Source organism: Euphorbia lathyris, chromosome 1 (genome assembly GCF_963576675.1).
Source record: "Euphorbia lathyris chromosome 1, ddEupLath1.1, whole genome shotgun sequence".
NCBI lineage: Eukaryota > Viridiplantae > Streptophyta > Magnoliopsida > Malpighiales > Euphorbiaceae > Euphorbia > Euphorbia lathyris.
The window spans coordinates 21,306,993-21,328,069 of NC_088910.1; the positions used below are offsets into that span (position 1 = coordinate 21,306,993).

Sequence of the window (21,077 nt, forward strand, 5' to 3'; positions counted from 1 at the left end):
GGCTATTCGTAGCTAAACTTCTTTATTTCGGTTAAGGGATAATTCAAAGGCAGGAATCTTCAAGTATTGTGAGATCGTTTCTCTTCTAGTATTTTCTCTTTATTCATATCATTTGTTTATTCACTGTGTTTAGAGATTTTATCTCAATTGTTAGTCTTCTTTTGAATGATACGGCCGATTGTTCATTTGATTAAACTGGCATATAGCTGTCTGATTAAACTAGATAATCAACGAGTCATTATTTAGTTAAATCTGAGTTAGTAGCAATTGATGCTATAAAGTTGAAATCTAGATTGTATTTGGGGATAATCAGATTGACAAATTGAGAACTCTCCATGTGACATTAATACATCTATTTTCGACTTTATCACATCAAGTGAATGAGTAATTAAGTTTCTGAATCGATATCGCTGAGAATCGGTTAGCTTAGATTATGTTCTTCTAATTCATAACGCTGTTAACGGGTTGAATCTTAGCCGCTGAGGTAAGGTTATTCGTTAATTAGGAGTTAACTACAGTCTTACTTGGTTAATTCATTATTTAGGAAGAATACACCAAACTAGTCTGATATGCAATTTAGAAGAAATATCATTTCTGTCAATGATCAAGACTAACTAAATTCCTTGCCTGAGAATCGCTTAGCTGAAATTCTAATTAATCATTTTATTCAATTTCAACTCAACTTCAATACTTTTGTTAATTTAGCAAACATCTATTCCAATCCCCATTTTTACTTTTTATTTATTTGCTTGGTTATATTTACAAATTAGATCAGTATTAGTCCTTTGGGTACGACCTTTGCTTACCCTTGTGCAAGCCTGAGGGCTGTGAAGTTATATTTTATTTTTGGTGGATTCGACAACCATCAGGAAGCATAGAATTGGCCTCTCTGAATAGCACGAGTAAGTAGATTTGAATAGTGTTGCATTTCACTCGTACTTGTTTTGAGACCGTTGAAGACCTCGAGACCACCGGCCATTCTGGATGCGGGAATGTTCATATGGCCACTAATGACACTGAGTATGAATTCCAGTGACTTCCCCATCCAGGTGATAGAATCAGTCATCTGTGCATATGATTGATGATACATCTTGAGCATTGAGGCATCATATATATGGCGCTGAGCGTTAAGATGACGGACATGCTCAAGAGTTGATCGGGTGCAGTGCAGGATGTCGTTGGTCTTAACCTGGTCAGTCTCCATCTCTTCTCGGCTCAAGCTGAGGAGACGCATAGCCTCAACACCTTGTTTGATTGTGCATTGAGAGGTGGAGGAAATGAGGTCTCGATCTGCTGTCAGTTCAATGCTTAGTTGGGTGAAGTGCTGAGTAACTGCAGCAGAAGTGGCTGTTGTTGAGTTGGCAATGGATAGGGCACTGATTTTCCCTTCGATGGTATCCATGTGATGGATCATCATTACTTGAAGATCAGCCAACTTAACGAGGAGTTCCTTTTTAGGCTGTTGAGAGACCATGGAGGTCAGGATACTCATCAGCTCCTTAAGACCCTTGACTTCGGTCAAAAGTTGCGTGATGGAGGTAATTGGAGTTTGCTCAGTAGAGGCGGATCCAGCAGCATCCGTTTGAGACTTACGGATTTCTTCTAAGAGAGCATGGGCTGAGTAGATAATCCTTCGAACCGTGTTAGAGGCATCGAGGAAGTTGAAAGGATCAGCTTCAGCATGAGTCTCAGATACCGTACGCTGGGTAGCAGCAGGTGTTTGGACATGAGGGAGCTGACCAGAATTGGAGGTGCTAGCTTGATTAGTTGCAGATTGATCAATGGGAGTTTCCTGGTCAGTGTTGAGGCCAGCAGCAAGAGCTGACTGGTGTACTTGCTGCTCAGTAGGAATGGGAAGAATTTGTTCAGCAGCAGTATTCACCTGCTCAGTGTCAACCTGGAGTTGAGTTGAGTCTTGAGGTTGAGGCAACTCAAGATTGTCTTTAGCAGGAGTGTTTTTCGTTGCTTGCTCGTTGAGTTGAGTAGCAGGAACTTCGATCACTGGTTCAGTGTCGGCAGAAGTTGGACCCTTTTGGATAGTGGTTTCGGCATGTTCATGAGTCTTAGGAACAGAGGCTTGGTTTTCTTTATCCTGAGTTGGTTCAGTGATATTGGTGAAGAAATTGAATTCTAATCCAGTTAGGTCAGTAATAGGGTCCCTCACCGGTGAGTCATCCAAAATGTCGATCAACTTAGGTTTCTTCGACTTCCTCTTGAACCTCTTCTCACTGCTGTCTTTGGGATGGTTGGATCTGGGTGAAGGGTCAGCAGGTGCGGGTTCATTAGACTCAGGGGAAGTGTTTAGCCCAAAATCCGCATAAAGGTCCTCAACAACCTTATTTGTCTTTGGAGTCTCAGCTCCTTGTTCATCAGCGTGCTCAGCAGCAGCTGTGTTACTGGGTTCAGCAGATTGGGTCTTGTTAGCTTCATGCTGTTCTTTAGTAGAGATGGGTTGCTCTTCCTGACCACGAGGAGTTTTCTCAAGATCGATCCCCTAAGCTCGCAGGAAGTGGGAATCCTTTGAGATGACAAAGTTGAGTGGAGCTGCGTCCAACGGTGTCACCCCAGAGGTTTTCTTCCTCTTTAGGGGTTGCTCAGGTTCCCCTTCACTTTCTTCTTCCGGTGCAGGTCTTTTCTTTTTGTGTTCAGTGGATTCAGCCTTTTTCTTGGCTGACTCAGCTAGAGGAGGTTTGGTCAGCACCACCTTAATTCTTTTAGCTGCCTGGACAGCAGGCTTAGCTTTTAGCTGAGTAGTGGGGTCAGCTTTTCTCTTTTTTCCTTTACAAGGCAGCTCAGCTTCCTCTTCCTCTTCTTCGACCTGAACATCCTTTCCCTTCTTGTTCTTGGGTTTGAATGGTAGGCTGTGTGTTAAGCCTTCTAAAATTCTAGTTGTGATTTCAGAACCCAACTCACTGCTTTCTCCTTTGAAGCTTACCTTGTGGTCTCGAAGGATTTTGGTGATCAAGGAGCCCAGCCTCAGTATGCCAGTACTTAGCTGGAATGCACCGATAAGAAACACGAGCATGTTCAGCGGTTGATAGGTCAACATGTGCCAGATGAAGCACTGTTCGAAATTAGATGCGGAGGAGGTAGCGTTGATATTTGGGAACAGGAAATTGGTCAGTATATAGTGAGCTTGCCGTTGATGTTGACCAAGTGAATATGATGAGACTTCACCTACGTAATCTTTTGTCTTGCAGAACTTAGTGGGATAATCGATGTAGTTGATATCCTTCGTTTTTCTCAGCTCTGTCCCTTCCTCTTTTAGATCCAGCTGCGTGGATAGGTATAAGGGAGTGATGGTTATCTTTGTTCCCTTAACATGAGTCACCATGTAATCTACGTCCTCGTTGTCGACGGTCAAGTTTTGGTAGAATTCTTTGACAAGGCTTGGATAGGTTAGTCCTGACAAGGAGAACATCTTCGTCCAACCATTCTTGGAGATCCACTCACAGTAGGGCTTCTCAGCTTCTACAAAGCTCTTTGAGAACCACCTGGAGATATGTACCTTGAGCTTTTAAGGTTTGTTATACACAGCGGATAAGGTTCTTTTTGCGGATTCTTTCTTATTCTTCTTCTTCTTTTTCTTAGAGGGGGTTGAGTGTTTAGTGCGAGGGTTTTCACCGAGGATGCTGACCTTGCCCATTGGCTGGTCATGCTGACCGTGAGTAGGTTTTCTTCTTCTAAGGTTTCTTGGTATTCCTGCTCAACTGGGGAAGAAGGGTTAATGTCGGATCTGTTGTCCTCGTATTGGTCACTGGAGTTGTTCTGGGAATCGTTCGACATGGTGTTCTTGAGGAGTTCTTGGGAAATGCAGAAGATTAGGGATTTGAGAGAGAGAGAGAGAGAGATCAAGTGCGAATATCAAGCGTAAAGATGAATAGTGAGAAATCGTTCACTATTTATAGCCGGTGCGTGTTGATCTGATAGGTCAGGATAACGGTGGGAATTTCAACCACTCAGAGTCATTTAATTCTGACATTAATGACATGTTTGGCGCATGGTTTTTCTAATCATGACGCTTATGTCATCCTAGTTAGCTACTTGAATATGCGTGCAAGCATTAATTACGCAAGTTGTTTTACTCAGTATCTAAGGTACTCAACGTTTGAAGTTCTGAGTGTAAAACAGAGTTATATATTTGCATAGTGAATCACTCAGTATGCATATCAACTCAACATGTAGTACTTACTCAGCATGCAAAGTAACTCAGCACTTAATAATCACTCAACATACTTAGCAATTCAGCATATAGTGATTAGTCAGCATAGATGTTTACACAACATATACAATAATCACTCAGCATGTAATAATCACTCAGCATTTATTGTACTTGGAAAATTAGTGAAGAGGATTAAACATACCAATAGCTTCCCTTAATATGCTAAACTGTTCATGAGCCAGCGGCTTCATGAAGATATCTGCAAGCTGTTCATCCGTTAGAACATAGGTCAGCTTGATCTCACCTTTGAGTACGTGATCTCTGATGAAGTGATGCCTAATGCTGACATGCTTTATTCTGCTATGCTGGATTGGATTCTTTGATAAGTCAATGGCACTTTTGTTGTCACATTTGACTTCAATCATTTTGGTCTGAACTCCATAATCTTCCAGCTGTTGCTTGATCTATAGTACTTGGGCAACACAGCTTCCAGCAGCAATGTACTCAGCTTCAGTGGTTGACAAGGCTACTGACGACTGTTTCTTACTAAACCAAGATACAAGACAGCTTCCGAGAAAGTGACATCCTCCTGAGGTGCTTTTCCTTTCTAGCTTGTCTCGTCCATAGTCAGCATTAATGTATCCAATGAGTGTGAAATCATTAGTGTTAGGATACCATAAACCTGCATTCACTGAGCTTTACAAATATCTAAGGATTCTTTTTACAGCTATGTAATGAGATTCCTTAAGGTTAGATTGATATCTTGCATAGTAATATACTGAGTATTGAATATCTAGCCTACTTGCAGTTAGATAGAGTAGAGAGCCAATTATGCCTTGGTACAATTTGTTGTCTACTGACTTACCGTTTTCGTCAGCACATAACACAGTGTCAGTACCCATTGGGGTAGATATTGACTTACAATTTTCCATTTCATATTTCTTCAATATCTCCTTGGCATACTTAGTCCGGCTGATAAAGATGCCATTCTTGCCTTGTTTGATTTGAAGTCCAAGGAAAAAGTTGAGTTCTCCCATCATTGACATCTCAAACTCAGTTTGCATCTGCTTACTAAATTCTTTACACATAGACTCATTAGTAGCACCAAAAATAATATCATCGACATATATTTTTGCCAGCAGGGTATCTTTACCCTTTTTCTTAATGAATAAGGTTGTGTCAGCTTTTCCTCTGACATAATTTCCAGTCAGCAGGAAACTGGTCAGTCTTTCATACCAAGCACGTGGTGCTTGCTTCAGGCCATACAAAGCCTTTTTGAGTTTATAAACATGGTTTGGGAACTTGGGATCCTCAAACCCTAGAGGCTGACTAACATAAACCTCTTCATGTATAACTCCATTAAGAAAAGCACTTTTGACATCCATTTGAAATAGTTTAAAGTTCATAAAGCTAGCATATGCACACAATATCCTTATAGCTTCTAATCTAGCCACAGGGGCAAAGGTCTCACCATAGTCAATACCTTCCTGCTGACTATAGCCTTGAGCTACAAGTCTGGCTTTGTTCCTGACTACATTTCCTTGTTCATCTAGCTTATTTCGAAATACCCATCTTGTTCCTATGATCTTCTGACTCATTGGATGGGGCACTAAATCCCATACTTCATTTCTTTTGAATTGATCAAGCTCCTCTTGCATTGCATTTATCCAGAACTCATCATTCTCAGCTTCTGAGAAGTTTCTTAGTTCAAGAGCTGACATGAAAGCTACGTTGCTGAGATATCTTCTGAGTTGATTTCTGGTCATCAGGGTGTTCTCAGCGGCATCAAGAATGCTACTTTCAGAGTGTCCTCTTGGAACCTTGATCTCTTTTGGCAATGTAGTGTCTTCAGGAGTACGTGTTTCAACAATCTCTGCAGTTTTAAGTTGGTCAGTGAAAATGATTTGAGGTTCATTTTTACCTTTGGTTAGCCCTTGAGGTAGTGACTCAACGGCTCCATTTTGGTCAGCAGATGCTGAGCATTGGTCATCCTCAGTTGATTGATTTACCTTTCCTGCAGGGTCAGTTTCTTCGAACTTAACATGTACATACTCTTTTAAGACCTAAGTTCGTTTATTGAAAACTCTATATGCTTTGCTGTTTGTTGAGTACCCTAAGAAGATAGCTTCATCAGCTTTTGAATCAAACTTAGCAAGGTTGTCCTTAGTATTTAGAATAAAACATTTGCAACCGAAGGCACGAAAATATCCTATGTTGGGTTTTCGTCCTTTCCAAAGTTCATAGGGGGTTTTCTTTAGTATAGGCCTGATTAGAGCCCTATTGATTATATAGCATGCTGTGTTGATAGCTTCTCCCCAGAAATACTTTGGAAGCCTATTTTCACTCAGCATTGTCCTGGCTATTTCAACCAAGGTTCTGTTCTTCCTCTCAACTACCCCATTTTGTTGAGGAGTTCTAGGAGCAGAAAAATTATGGTCAATGCCGCTGGCTTCACAGAATTCATCAAATTGTTGATTTTTTAATTCTCCACCATTATCACTTCGGATGTGAGCTAATTTTAGGTCTTTATCATTTTCAAGTTTTCTAACCAATGTTGAGAACATCTCAAAAGCTTCATCCTTGCTACTCAGCAGGATGACCCAAGTGTATCGAGAAAAGTCATCTACAATGACCAAGGAAAATCTCTTACCACCCAAGCTCAGCGGCTGGACTGGTCCGAAAAGATCCAAGTGTAGTAACTCTAATGGACGCTTGGTTGAGACTACATTTTACTTTGAAAAGATTTCTTAGTTTGTTTTCCTTGCTGAGAAGCATTGCATAATTGATTCTTCTCAAACCTGAGTTTGGGCAATCCCTTAACTAATTGCTTTCTTGCTAATTTGGCAAGGAGGTCCATGCTTACATGACCAAGTCTCCTATGCCATAGCCAAGAATTATCTTCCTTTGACACTAAGCATATATTCTTTGAAAACTTCTTTTCTAAGTTCAGCATGAAAACGTTGTCAACACGAGGTGCAGTTAAAATCAACTCATTTGTTTTGCCCTCGAGTATTTTACACTCAGTGGCATCAAATATAACCTTTCTACCGCTGTCACACAGCTGAGCTACGCTGAGTAGGTTATATTCAAATCCTCTGACTAGGGAGACTGACTCAATAGTAGGATTACCACCAACAGTTCCTGACCCTACTATCTTACCCTTTTTGTTGTCTCCAAAACTTACATTTCCACCTCGTTTATGCATAAGTGTGATGAACTGAGTTTCATCACCAGTCATATGCCTTGAGCATGCGCTGTCAATGTACCACAACTTTGACTTCTCAGCACACCTCAGGCCTACCTGCAATATAACTAGTTATCTTTAGGTACCCAAGTCTTTTTGGGTCCTCATTTGTTAGAGTCAGCATGTGATACATCATACTTAATTTTATGACGACACACATTGATAGTGTGGCCATTCTTCCCACAGAAGTCACAATAGACCTTCCGTTGGGGATACCTTACTTGCTGGTCAGCACCTTGGTGCTGAGAATACCAACACACTTTTGTGGTGTGTCCTTTCTTTCCACAAAAGTCACATTGACCATTCTGCTGAGTATTCCGTCTTCGCTGACTAGTACCCGAGTACTCAGTGTTTGGATAGAACCTTTTCTTAGCCGATGTATTCAGCTGGTTCCGTATGGATGTGATGTCCTTCCTCAGTTTCTTAGAGTCTGATTGGACTTCAGAGACAAACCTATGCATGATTTTTAAATTTTCATCTTGCCTGGTATTGTATTGGAGAAGATGTCGAAGGTCACTAAGTTTGACCTCCTCAATCTCATCACATCGCCTGCTGAGTGCTCGTATTTTCTTGTTACACTTTTTGATAAGTGTGTAGAGATCACTCAGAGCATTTATCATTTCATTTCTGAGCAAAGGTAGAGACATTACCTCAGTTGAATGTTCTTCATGGTCAGACCCACCAGAGAGGCCAGTTTGCTCAAAACAGCAGAGGTCAGCAGATTCGTCAGCCATGAAACAGATGTTCGCTGACTCAGTTACATCAGCTTCAGATGAGGTTGACTCATCACTATCACTCCACATTGCCACCATTGCCTTCCTACTGCCCTTCTTATCTTTCTTCAAAGTAGGACAGCTTGACTTGATGTGTCCAGTTTGATGACATTCAAAACAAGTAACGGGCTTTGAGCTGTCTTTCCTGTGTCTGTTGTCGCTTGACTCAGCTTTGTATTTGTCGTTTTTCTTGAATGACTTTCTGCTGTGTCTGTTATACTTTTGAAACAACTTTTTCATTTTTCTGGTGAACATGGCCATTTCCTCGTCATCTGATGAGTCAGCATTAGTTGAGTCAGCTTTCATGACAAAAGATTTTTGTTTCTTATCTTCAGACTTTTCTTTTGTTTTGAAATTCTTCATAGAGATCTCATGGGTCAGCAGGGATCCAATAAGCTCATCATACTTATAGGTGGATAGGTCCTGAGCTTCTTCAACAGCTGTTTTCTTTGCCTGCCAGCTTTTGGGAAGACTCCTTAGAATTTTCTTCACCTGTTCTTCCTCAGTGAAGTTCTTGCCGAGTCTCTTGAGCTCATTGATTATATTAGTGAACCTTGCATTCATTTCAGAGATTCCTTCATCATCATTCATCTCGAACAGCTCGTACAAACGCATATGTTGATTCACCTTGGACTCCTTAACCTTATCGGTTCCTTCGTAGGTAACCTCCAGCTTCTTCCAGATTTCTTGTGCTGACTCACAACCTGAAATCTTATTGTATTCTGCAGCATCTAAAGCACAGTGAAGCATGTTTATAGCCGAAGCATTATTTTGTAATTTCTTAAGGTCATCTTCTGACCATTTAGCCTCGCTTTTGACAGTTTTTACACCGTCAATGGTTTCATATGGAACAAAAGGGCCTTGGACTATAGCTAGCCATGCACTCATATTTGTTGCCTGAATGAAATTTTTCATCATGTTCTTCCAGAAGGTATAGTTAGCTCCGAAGAACAGAGGAGGCCTTGAGATAGATAATCCCTCAGGGAGTATCTGAGTTGTTTGATTTCCTAGAAGGAAACGAGTGCTGTTCTCAGCCATTATAGGGATCAGCTAAAGATAGTTTTATCTTGATTAGTGAGTTGTTAGGCTCTGATACCACTTATTGGTCCCGTGTAACGTGATAGTGTTAGTTCCAAAGGGGGGGGGGGGGTTAGGAACTATTATAACTTTTAAAACAGTAATGCTGTCTTATTTTGAATGTTTAACACTTTAACTCAGTTTTTAGGTCAGCACCGCTAAGTATGATACGAGACAGATTTAGTCAGCTGCCGACTAGAGCTATTTCAATCGTGAGTTAGGAAATAATGTTTAAGTTAATTTCCAACTCAGCACTCAGATTACACAACTCAACATTCAGATTACTCAACACAGCGTATACTAGTTATTGTTTTGTTGAGTGATATTTAGCAAGCAATATATATATATATATATTTTTATCATGGAGATTTACTTAAATAATTTTGTCAAATCAAAATCATGTGAAAATGTGTTTCAACATGGGAACATATGTTATCATACATAACAATTCAGAACACATGGCATGCTAGGGCCCCTCAGATTAGATGCCACGTGTAGTGATCTAGCCCTCCGGATCTGCCAAGGACTACCATGGAAATTCCTCCATGTAGAAAAACGCTCATGCGACTAGGTTAGAGACTCTGTATCATAGATGATTTCTCCCTAAACCAGACTTTTAATGGAAGGAGTCCTAAAACAATGGAGATTTCTAAAAGAAGAAGAGTTCGTCCTTGACCTTATAGATAGACAGGTATCGTCACACACAATGATACATTAACACTACTATGTCATAAACTAGTCCTCACTCTTCAACCCTTCCAAACACCTACTAACTTAGGCATTAGTACGAGTTCGTCGGAGTCCAGCATCTCTCTGACCTTCTGTTCTATTTTAGAGGTCAAACCTTGGAGGGCTTAATATAAATTTTACACTCGATAGCAAATTCAGATACACGGTTATAATAATAATAAGTTAAAAAATACTCGTTTATGGTAATATAAATATATTATTATTTCTGAATATTCTTTATCAGTTTCTCCCTTTAAAAATTGTGCATGGATTCGAGTAAAACTACTAAATACACTAAAATTAAAAGAGTTTTTTTTTTTTTTTTTTTTTGATAAAAACTAAAATTAAAAGAGTTGAGACGAGGTTACATAATTGCATTAATTGGTGTGGATCTAATACTTGATTAATTAATTAATTAATATATTCTAAACCTTTTTCTAATATTTTCTCTTACATTTGACTTCATGAAATTATTTAATATTCGACAAATCTCACTAAGCCAGCCGACAGAGAATTACATACAGATTCAGATCTTTTTGTGATTGGTCTTCTCTATTATAAACAATACATTTCCATTTTATTCTTAATTTTATTTGCATCATCTCTTATTATATACGTATATCATTAATAAATAAAACGACAACTTAGCAATACAATAATAAAAAACATGTATATGTCTTTATATATATAAATTTGACTTATTATATTGAAATTTGTTTTTCGAATTAGATTAAATTATTACTTTTTCATAAGTTTATTAAATTTTCTAAAAGAATTCAATTATTATTGTTTCAAAAGAATAAGTAGGAGAGAAATTCAAACAAATTCTATTTTTTTAAACGTTTTATCAAAATAAAAAAAAGATCACCATGCATGTATTTATTGTAATATATGTACGGGATATACATAAAAAAGAGAAATAGATTTGAATATGTAAATCTTTGTGTAAAAAGAGATTTTTTTTTTTTTTTTTTTTGATAAAAGTGTAAAAAGTGTTGATCATCAATAATACAAATTATTGAAGATACGGCTTGGTTTTGCTTTTTTAGATAATATATCTCCTAATTAAAATCCATTATATAGATTAGAATTCCAACTCGATTTTTAACTTAAGCAGCTTCATAATCATATTCTTATAAATGTCTTCAAATTTTCATCAAAAAAAAAAAATCTTGGCAAATTATGTAATCATTTTTACAAAATAGAAAAATGTTATCTAAAATTTAAATGGCTAGTATCAATATATTTCTTCTGTTTTGTTTTTATTACAGAAGACAAATATCAATAATTAAGTAGAGACAGGGACACCTTAAGGTAATTTTTGATAAATTAAAGGAATTTTAAATGTTGATATTATAAACAACAACAACAAAGCCTTAGTCCCGAAATGATTCGGGGTCGGCTAACATGAACCATCATATAAAACCGTGAAAGTCAAGTCGTGTCAGCGACACAGATTCGCTCCCTCCAATCCGTCCTATCCACTACCATATTTTCCTCAATTCCCAGTAAACTCATATCACTCTCGATCACCCTCCTCCAAGTTTGCTTAGGTCTTCCCCTACCCCTCACCACTACATCCCTTTGCCACTCTTCGGTTCTCCTAACCGGCGCATCAAGTTGATATTATAAATATTAAAATACTAAATGATGTGTCTATTTATAAAAAATATAAAAAAAATCATTAAATTTAAAAGTATTAATGAATATTATTTAATTTAAATTTTAAATTAAATATTTTAATAAGTAATTTTTTTAATATTATTTTGGATTTTGTTTTGCGAGATGTGTGGCAACCTAGTTGGCATGTTTATTGTATAGTTTTGTGTAAAGAGGTAGTTTGGGACAAAGGCAAACTCAATCCAAGTATTGACAAAACTACGAGAAGGTTTCAGTATAGAGTGATGAATGGAACATATCAATCTATGCTGATGGAAGATGCGGAATTGGTATAAAGAACACTATAGAGAATCGACGTTGGATTTCCGCCACCCCTAATCGGAACTGGTTTAAGCGATCTACTCTCGTTCACTGGGGACAGGAGAATCGGACATACGTTATTCGTGATGTCTCCATAGAAGGAAACTCTATGGACACTATTGGCAGTGCGTGCCCATTCTAAGACGAGGTTTAATTACATGGACCCTCCGAAAGGAATACCGATAAATGTATTGACGAGACATTTAAAGAGAATAGACCCATTTGGTAGGAGTTGACTGGCCGAAATTTAAAAAAGTTGAAACGGCACACGGGATTTTGGTCTGGCTCAAACCCACTTTCATTAAAAAAAAAAAATAGTAATTAAACAGCTTAATTATTGGGAATTTATCAATTAAAATTGTGATGGCTCGTTTGTCACGTGAGTAATAATGAATAATAATGATGTACTTATTTTCATAAAAAAGTAAAAATAAATAAATAATGATGAATAATTGAAATACAAAAAAGTTGGAAAATTTGTATGGAGGCAGAAGATTACGATAAAGGCCACAGAAAGGCGTGAGCCATGACGACATCGGGCTCCTCAAACTCGCATCGCCCTCATCTATATTTCACATTTTTCCCTCCTTTTAATTCATTTTTCTTGTAATCATCTCTTTCATTTTTTCTTCTTCGTCTTCTTCCCTTTCTCTTTCTATGATCTATTTTGCTCATACTCGACAAAACCCATACTAAAAGATACAAACTCCTCTGATTATGTACTTATAGTATCCCTGCAATTCGGTGCAATCCATTAATTCGTAATTGCCAAAAACTTTCCACAAATAAACTTTGCTTGCACAGGTTAGTTAATGATCGTTTTTCCTTCATTTCTATACGCATTCAAGTATTTTGGAAGGATTATATATGTTTGTAAATGTAGAACTCTTTCATTCATCTTCTTTTGTGAATAATCCTGAAATACGTTTCTCCTTTCGTTTTTTTTTTTCAAAAACGGAAATGGTTGATTTAAATTGCTAATGAAGGTTTTGAAGTAATCGTATGAATACGACGATTTCGTACTTTTTTTTTTATTCATTTATTTATTTGCTTGATGGTAACTGAATGATTGAGTTGTTTGATTGCTAGACGCCAGTCCCTACTGCTTTTTGTGTAACTTTTTCCTATTTCTTTCTGACAATAATTTTTTTCTATCTACTTGATGGTGACAGAAATTGAATTGAGAGGTAGTGATGAATTTGGTGACGTTTATTTCATAAGAATATGATTGAATGTGTGTGTGAATGTGAATGTGAACTGTGAACCAATTGCTGGATTTGAATCTTAACTTATTATATTCCAAAATACCCAATATATATATAAGGTACTTCTTATTTTCTGCAAGTTGAACATCGTATCAATGTAATTAAGCTCTTTCACTATTTCTGTTTGTATGCATATTAATATTTATTTTTTGTCTCTTCGTATTAAGGAAGTGATAGTTAGTCTTAATTGCAATTTTCAGCTACCAACCTTCATTTTCTCTTTATTTCGTGGGGACAGAGTACATATTCGTTTTAGCTAATAACTAAACTTATCATTAAAATTTATAGTGTGTCTTTGTGAATTGTGGTGGTTAGTATCAACCTACTAAGTCAATTGAAATTTGTAAAATTCTCTATGAAGGGTTGAACGATATCCAATTTTGTTCCATTCTTTGATTGATTAATTTTCTTTGACGACAAAAAACTTTTTCATTCCATTTAGTGTTCGAAGATTGAAGGAAGAATAAAAGGTTATGTCCTTACTCAGCCTAGAAGGAAGAACTCCGGAGAGTGAAAGGTGCTAAATTAAAGAAGGAACCGGCAAAAGGCGAATCATATGGCAGACTTATGGACGATGGTTTGTGGGCAATCAGACAGTTCAAAGATTGGTGGAGATTCATATGTCATGTTGTTAAGTCAACCCACTCCATGTGTCAATCATGCCTCGATCTTATTCTTGGATCTATTGCTTTTGATCATGCTTTTGATCATGCTTTTGTACAAGTTTACACAAAAATCATCCAAAATGAATAAAATTCCTCCTCGATTTCAAGGCTTTTCAGGTTTGCAGATAGCTTCTGCAATCTTGAATGGCTGTATTGGATTGGTCTACCTGTGCTTGGGCATATGGCTTCTAGAAGAGAAATTGAGGAAAACCCAAACTGCCTTGCCCTTAAACAGGTGGTTACTACCAGTGTTTCAGGGGTTCACATGGTTGTTGGTGAGTTTAACCATAAGCCTCAGAGGGAAGCATCTGGCAAGGACGCCATTGCGATTGCTTTCTGTTATTACATTCTTGTTTTCTGGAATTGTATGTGCTTTATCCCTGTTTGCTGGCATTTTAGGTAATGGAATATTGATCAAGATAACTTTAGATGTACTGTCTTTTCCGGGAGCAATATTATTATTATTCTGCGCTTACAAGGGATACAAACAGGAAGAGATTGATGATAGTGAGGGTGGTCTTTATGCTCCTCTAAATGGCGAGGCTAGTGGCATTAGTAAAATCAACTCTGTTGTCCAAGTTACTGCATTTGCTAGAGCAGGATTATTTAGTAAGCTGTCATTTTGGTGGTTGAATGCTATGATGAAAGAAGGCAGAGAGAAGACTCTAGAGGATGAGGACATACCAAAGTTGCGGGAGGCTGATACAGCAGAAAGCTGTTATATGCTGTTCCTAGAGCAATTGGATAAGCAAAAACAGTCTGAGCCATCCTCTCAACCTTCATTGTTGAGAACAATCATATTATGCCACTGGAAAGAAATTCTCATTTCCGGGATCTTTGCTTTGCTGAAGATAGTCACTTTGTCAGCAGGTCCTCTGCTTCTTAACAACTTCATCTTGGTTGTTGAAGGAAAAGCAGGTTTCAAATATGAAGGCTATGTATTGGCCTTGTCACTTTTCATTTCAAAGAGCTTAGAGTCCTTATCACAAAGGCAGTGGTATTTTAGGTCAAGGCTTATTGGTTTGAAGGTAAGGTCTTTGCTCACTGCTACAATCTATAAGAAGCAATTGAGATTGTCCAATGCAGGCAGGTTGATGCATTCAGGAGGCGAGATAATGAACTATGTTTCGGTGGATGCCTATAGAATTGGTGAATTCCCCTTCTGGTTTCATCAGACATGGACAACGATCTTTCAACTCTTCATATCTCTTTTTATTCTCTTCAATGCAGTGGGGCTAGCAACTCTTGCAGCACTAATTGTTATTATAATCACTGTGCTATGCAATACTCCACTTGCAAAGTTACAACATAAGTTTCAGTCTAGGCTTATGGTTGCGCAAGATGAAAGACTGAAGGCATGTACTGAGTCTCTTGTTAACATGAAGGTCTTGAAATTATATGCATGGGAAAACCATTTCAAGAATGTTATCGAAAATTTAAGAAAAGTAGAGGAAAAATGGTTATCAGCAGTACAATTACGAAAAGCATATAATAGCTTTCTCTTTTGGTCTTCCCCTGTTATGGTCTCTGCTGCCACCTTCGGTGCTTGCTATTTCCTCAAAATTCCTCTTCACGCTAACAATGTTTTCACTTTTGTTGCAACTTTACGCCTTGTTCAAGATCCAATTAGAACTATCCCTGATGTTATAGGAGTTGTCATTCAAGCAAATGTGGCTTTTGCACGTATTGTAAAGTTCCTTGAGGCACCGGAATTGCAGAATAGAAATGTCCGTCAAAGGCTAAGGACGGAGAATAAGGAGTATTCCATTTCAATTAAATCAGCTGTTTTTTCATGGGAAGAGAATTCATTGAAACCTACCCTCAGAAATGTAACTTTGGAGGTTAGACCTGGTGAAAAGATTGCTGTGTGTGGAGAAGTTGGCTCTGGCAAATCAACACTTTTAGCAGCAATTCTTGGAGAAATTCCAAACACTCAGGGAACTGTAAGTATCATTGACCTTTCTCTTTCTCCAATTTCACCAGATATATTTTGTTATTTCCATCTTCGTCCACTCTTTATTACTATAAAACACATATTTGTTACTGAATTTACTTCTTTTTGAGCTAAACGTAGCAGTTATTTACTGATTAAGGATCTTGCTCCAATTTTTTGACCTGCAGATTCATATAAGTGGGAGGATTGCCTATGTTTCTCAAACAGCTTGGATCCAAACCGGAACAATACAAGAGAACATTTTATTTGGATCTGCCATGGATAGACAAAGATACCACGACACACTTGAGAGATGTTCACTGGTAAAGGATCTTGAATTGCTTCCTTATGGTGATCTTACTGAAATAGGAGAAAGAGGAGTAAATCTGAGTGGTGGTCAAAAGCAGCGAATTCAACTTGCTCGTGCTCTCTATCAGAATGCTGATATATATCTCTTGGATGATCCATTCAGTGCTGTTGATGCACATACTGCTACAAGCTTATTTAATGTAACTACAATTTCTAATAGCAAGAATCATTATTGGTTTCTTAGTGTTCAATGAAGCTGACTTTAACTTTGGCAGGAATATGTAATGGGAGCGCTTTCAAAGAAGACAGTTATACTTGTGACACATCAAGTTGATTTCCTGCCAGCATTTGATTCTGTTTTGGTCAGTATTTTTATTTATGTATATAGTTTGGGCAATAAGCCAATTCTACTTTTATCATAATTTGTGAATTCTTCCACATAATAACTGTTTCATCAATTTACTTTGTCCATAGTTGATGTCGGATGGAGAAATACTGAAAGCAGCTACTTATCATCAGCTGTTGGCCTCAAGCAAAGAATTTCAGGACCTAGTAAATGCTCACAAAGAAACAGCTGGTTCTGAAAGGCTGACCAATATCAGCAATCCTCAGAAAAGAGAATCATCTCAAGTAGAGATCAAAAAGACTTATGTAGAGAAGCATATTGAAGTGTCCAAAGGAGATCAACTGATCAAACTAGAAGAGAGAGAAGTAGGGGATACAGGAGCTAGGCCTTATCTTAAGTATCTGAGTCAGAACAAAGGATACTTGTACTTCTCCCTGGCTGCTCTTTGTCAACTTACATTTGTTATTGGCCAGGTATCACAAAATTCTTGGATGGCAGCTAATGTTGACAAGCCTGATGTCAGTCCATTGAAGTTGATAGCAGTCTACTTGATTATTGGAGTTACTTCAACGTTCTTCTTGCTAGGCAGATCACTGTCTACAGTCCTTTTGGGTCTGGAATCATCGAAGTCTCTATTTTCACAACTGCTAAACTCCCTTTTTCGTGCTCCTATGTCATTTTATGACTCCACGCCACTCGGAAGAATACTTAGTCGGGTAAGCATCTTGATTAAGAAAATGTTGGAAGATTTTAAGAGAGATGATAAACTAATATTCTGCATATGTGCATCTGTTGTTTCGTAGGTATCAGCTGATCTGAGTATCGTTGATCTTGATGTTCCATTCAGTTTAGTCTTTGCAATGGGAGCTACAACAAATACTTATGCTAATCTTGGAGTATTAGCTTTTATCACCTGGCAAGTCCTCTTTGTCTCCATACCAATGATTTATCTCGCGATTCGTTTACAGGTAAATTTTACAAGGTTCTTTCCTGAGTAATATTCTGCAGGAGATATGTTTCTACGTTGTCATTATAAATCACCCATAAGAATTTTTCAATCTTGTGCAGTATGAGCTAATACAGCCATGCAATGTTAACTTTAATATGATTTGAATGAGAATTCTCAGTATCATTATCTTTTAGATGATTTTGTGAAAATGCCAATATTTCATTTTTCTCTCCACTCTCCAGATCTTCCCTTCCAAGAATTTTAAAGAGTATATTGTTTCCAAATCTGCAGAGATATTACTTTTCCACAGCAAAAGAGTTGATGCGGATAAATGGTACAACCAAATCTTTTGTGGCAAATCATTTAGCTGAATCTGTAGCTGGTGCTGTGACCATACGAGCTTTCGAGGAGGAAGAACGCTTTTTTGCAAAGAGTCTATACCTCATTGACTTAAATGCTAGTCCTTTCTTTCACAGTTTTTCTTCAAACGAGTGGTTGATTCAACGGTTAGAAACACTCAGTGCAACTGTTCTTGCTTCTGCAGCACTCTGCATGGTTTTGCTTCCTCCTGGGACTTTCAGTTCCGGTGAGTATATGAACTTCTGTGTCATATTATATTGTTTGTCTGCTAGAATCCACCTTGATCATTCTGATTAGGATCTAACATTTACTGTGATGTATCTTTAAATATTAAAATTTGATGTTTCTGAATCTTCTCTATCCGATAGATAGTGTAATAAGTGATTTTACCATTGCAGGATTCATTGGCATGGCACTTTCTTATGGTCTTTCTTTAAACATGTCCCTGGTTTTTTCCATTCAAAACCAGTGCACTATTGCGAACTATATCATTTCTGTTGAAAGGCTTAATCAATACATGTATATACCAAGTGAAGCCCCTGAGGTGATAGAAGATAGCCGTCCCCCACCCAATTGGCCAGAAGTGGGTAAAGTGGACATCTGTGATTTGAAGGTGAGTTTTGTTTTTCGGTTTGACGCTTGTTTTTAGAATCAGTAAGTTTAACATACTGAATTTTTTTGACTTAATACAGATTAGATACAGACCTGATGCACCGATGGTTCTTCGAGGGATCAGTTGCACATTTCAAGGAGGGCATAAGATTGGTATTGTCGGCCGTACTGGCAGTGGAAAGACTACCCTTATTGGAGCTCTATTTCGTCTAGTTGAACCAGCTGGAGGAAAGATCCTTGTTGATGGCATTGACATATCCAAAATTGGTCTGCATGATCTCAGGTCCCGGTTTGGAATAATACCTCAAGATCCTACTCTTTTTAACGGGACTGTGAGATACAATTTAGACCCTTTATCTCAACATACTGATCAAGATATTTGGGAGGTAATTTCCATTTCGTTTATATGTTATTTGTATATTGACTTTTGAAACAATTAGTTACATAGTTGTTAAAAAGCGTACCACAGGCTCCAGCCAGGCGCACAAGGCACTACGCCAAGCGCCTTAGCACCCCCCAAAGGCACACGTTGTCGCCAAGACACGCCTGGCCATGGTTATAAAGGACGCACCACGGGCGCCTATATGTCACATGGTTTTTATTTAGGGTTTTGATCTCCACCATTGGATTAGACACATACAACAACAACAACAAAGCTTTAGTCCCGAAATGATTCGGGGTCGGCTAACATGAACCATCATATAAAACCGTGAAATCAAGTCGTGTCAGCGACACAAATTCTCTCCCTCCACTCTGTCCTATCCACTATCATATTTTCCTCAATCCCTAATAAACTCATATCACTCTCAATCACTCTCCTCCAAGTTTGCTTAGGTCTTCCCCTACCCCTCACCACTACATCCCCTTGCCACTCTTCCGTCCTCCTAACCGGCGCATCAAGCGCTCTTCGTCTTACATCAAGAGTCCAAAATAATAATAATGAAAAACTTCGCAGAGACGCATATACACAATGGGAAACTGACTTTGTAGATGAGTATGACGAGGATCAAATCCTTGAAGAATAATTTGATGATGTTGGAGATGAGAAGAGTGATGGTGATGAGTGATTGATAAATTTGAAGACTTCTCATGAGTCAACTTAAGATTTAATATTTAGTTGAAGTCTTTAACTTTTAGAATATGAGTTTTATTGCATATTAGGATTGATGATTAATATTGTCATGATTTAGTATTTGTTGCGTTTTGATTTTAGAATTGTCATTTATGGTTTTATATGTTCTTATTCTTTTAGTGCACCTTGTGTCAATTAGTCACGCTCCTTTGCCTTGCGCCCTAGTGCACAATGCGCCTTCAATAACTATGATTAGTTACATAGAAGTGGCTTCTCATTCTGTTTAATGTTCTCCACTGCATTTCCCAGGTTTTAGAGAAGTGCCAGCTTCGAGAGGCTGTCCAGGAGAAAGAGCAGGGACTAGATTCCTTGGGTAGGTTTTTAAATGCCAAACAACATGGTGTGTTTTCACTTTTGATTATAAAAAACACTACTAGATGATTGACTGCCTCTTACACAGTTGTGGAGGACGGAGCAAACTGGAGCATGGGGCAGAGACAACTGTTTTGCTTGGGGCGTGCACTTCTGAGGAGAAGTCGAGTATTGGTGCTTGATGAAGCAACTGCATCAATTGACAATGCAACTGATTCGATCTTGCAGAAAACTATTCGTTCTGAATTTGCAGATTGCACGGTGATCACAGTAGCTCACAGGATACCAACTGTGATGGATTGCACCATGGTTCTTGCTATCAGTGATGGTAAGTTCATTACTTACAGAATATCTTTCAAAAATACGGTTGTATCCTGTATATAAAGAGGAAGTTCGGAATGTATTGATGGCAAGTTTTTGCATTCCAGGTAAAATAGTGGAGTATGATGAGCCAATGAAGTTGATTAAGAAGGAAGGTTCCCTCTTTGGCCTGCTTGTCAAGGAATACTGGTCACAGTACGAGTCTGCAGAATCACATTGAAGCTGACTGAACATATAGCTCAGCAGCATAAATTGCGAGTTGAAGAATGTTCAGTTAGGAAGTAGCTAAAGATGTATAGTACTGGAGGCGGAAAGTAACCAATTCAAAAGGTTATTTCTATAATCCAATTTGAATACTTAAAAGCTCAGAAGTGACATAAACAAACACTTGGATTATTCATCGTGCAACGGTCAAATAACGTGTAGCACCTTGTATTAACCGGGGAAGAAACATACCAGGTATGCCTCTTGCTTTCAGATTATGCCACTCTGTTGGGCAGAGCAGACCATGTAGGAATCTGTGCTAGGGAATTTAGTAAAGAAAAGACATCATAGTTTTCATAGGCCTCTTTTAGAGAGGGATGTAATTTAATCACTATGTAGAAGAAGCATTTTTGGTGGTACTGGAGTGTTTTCTATGAAATATCAACCACATTATCGTATCAGATTCCGTTGAAGTTTACGCATCTTCTACGATTCTTTTCCTACTAATTTACCCTGATGCATTCTTACTTATAGCACAGATGCTATTTCATCAAAATTTCTGATGCTAATTAAAAAAACTGCCTATAAAAGTTTTCCAATGAAAGGTGTTGATACGGATAAATTCTAATATAGAACAAACACTGCAATTCCTGTAAAGAACCTACAACATAAAATGGTTTCTTCTCTCTAAGGTCCTCCAATTA

At 38.1% G+C, this 21,077-nt stretch overlaps 1 protein-coding gene across 1 annotated transcript; it reads left to right on the forward strand.

Moving 5' to 3' along the window:
• Positions 1-12,520: 12,520 nt before the first annotated feature.
• LOC136224337 (ABC transporter C family member 10) lies at positions 12,521-20,834 on the forward strand. The gene is made up of 12 exons (XM_066012656.1): positions 12,521-12,769; positions 13,673-15,838; positions 16,017-16,337; positions 16,413-16,499; positions 16,612-17,199; positions 17,287-17,451; positions 17,724-18,018; positions 18,191-18,405; positions 18,485-18,790; positions 19,786-19,849; positions 19,937-20,176; positions 20,277-20,834. Exons 2-12 carry the CDS (start codon positions 13,787-13,789, stop codon positions 20,387-20,389), a joined length of 4,446 nt encoding a protein of 1,481 aa, XP_065868728.1. The 5' UTR covers positions 12,521-12,769; positions 13,673-13,786; the 3' UTR covers positions 20,390-20,834.
• The last annotated feature ends 243 nt before the right edge of the window (positions 20,835-21,077 follow it).

Excerpts from the sequence above, each read along its gene's own strand:
- LOC136224337 (XM_066012656.1), top strand. The coding sequence starts at position 13,787 with ATGGCAGACTTATGGACGATGGTTTGTGGGCAATCAGACAGTTCAAAG. Across the intron at positions 16,338-16,412 it reads CTGCTACAAGCTTATTTAAT|GAATATGTAATGGGAGCGCT; the intron begins GTAACTACAATT and ends TAACTTTGGCAG. Across the intron at positions 18,406-18,484 it reads TGGACATCTGTGATTTGAAG|ATTAGATACAGACCTGATGC; the intron begins GTGAGTTTTGTT and ends GACTTAATACAG.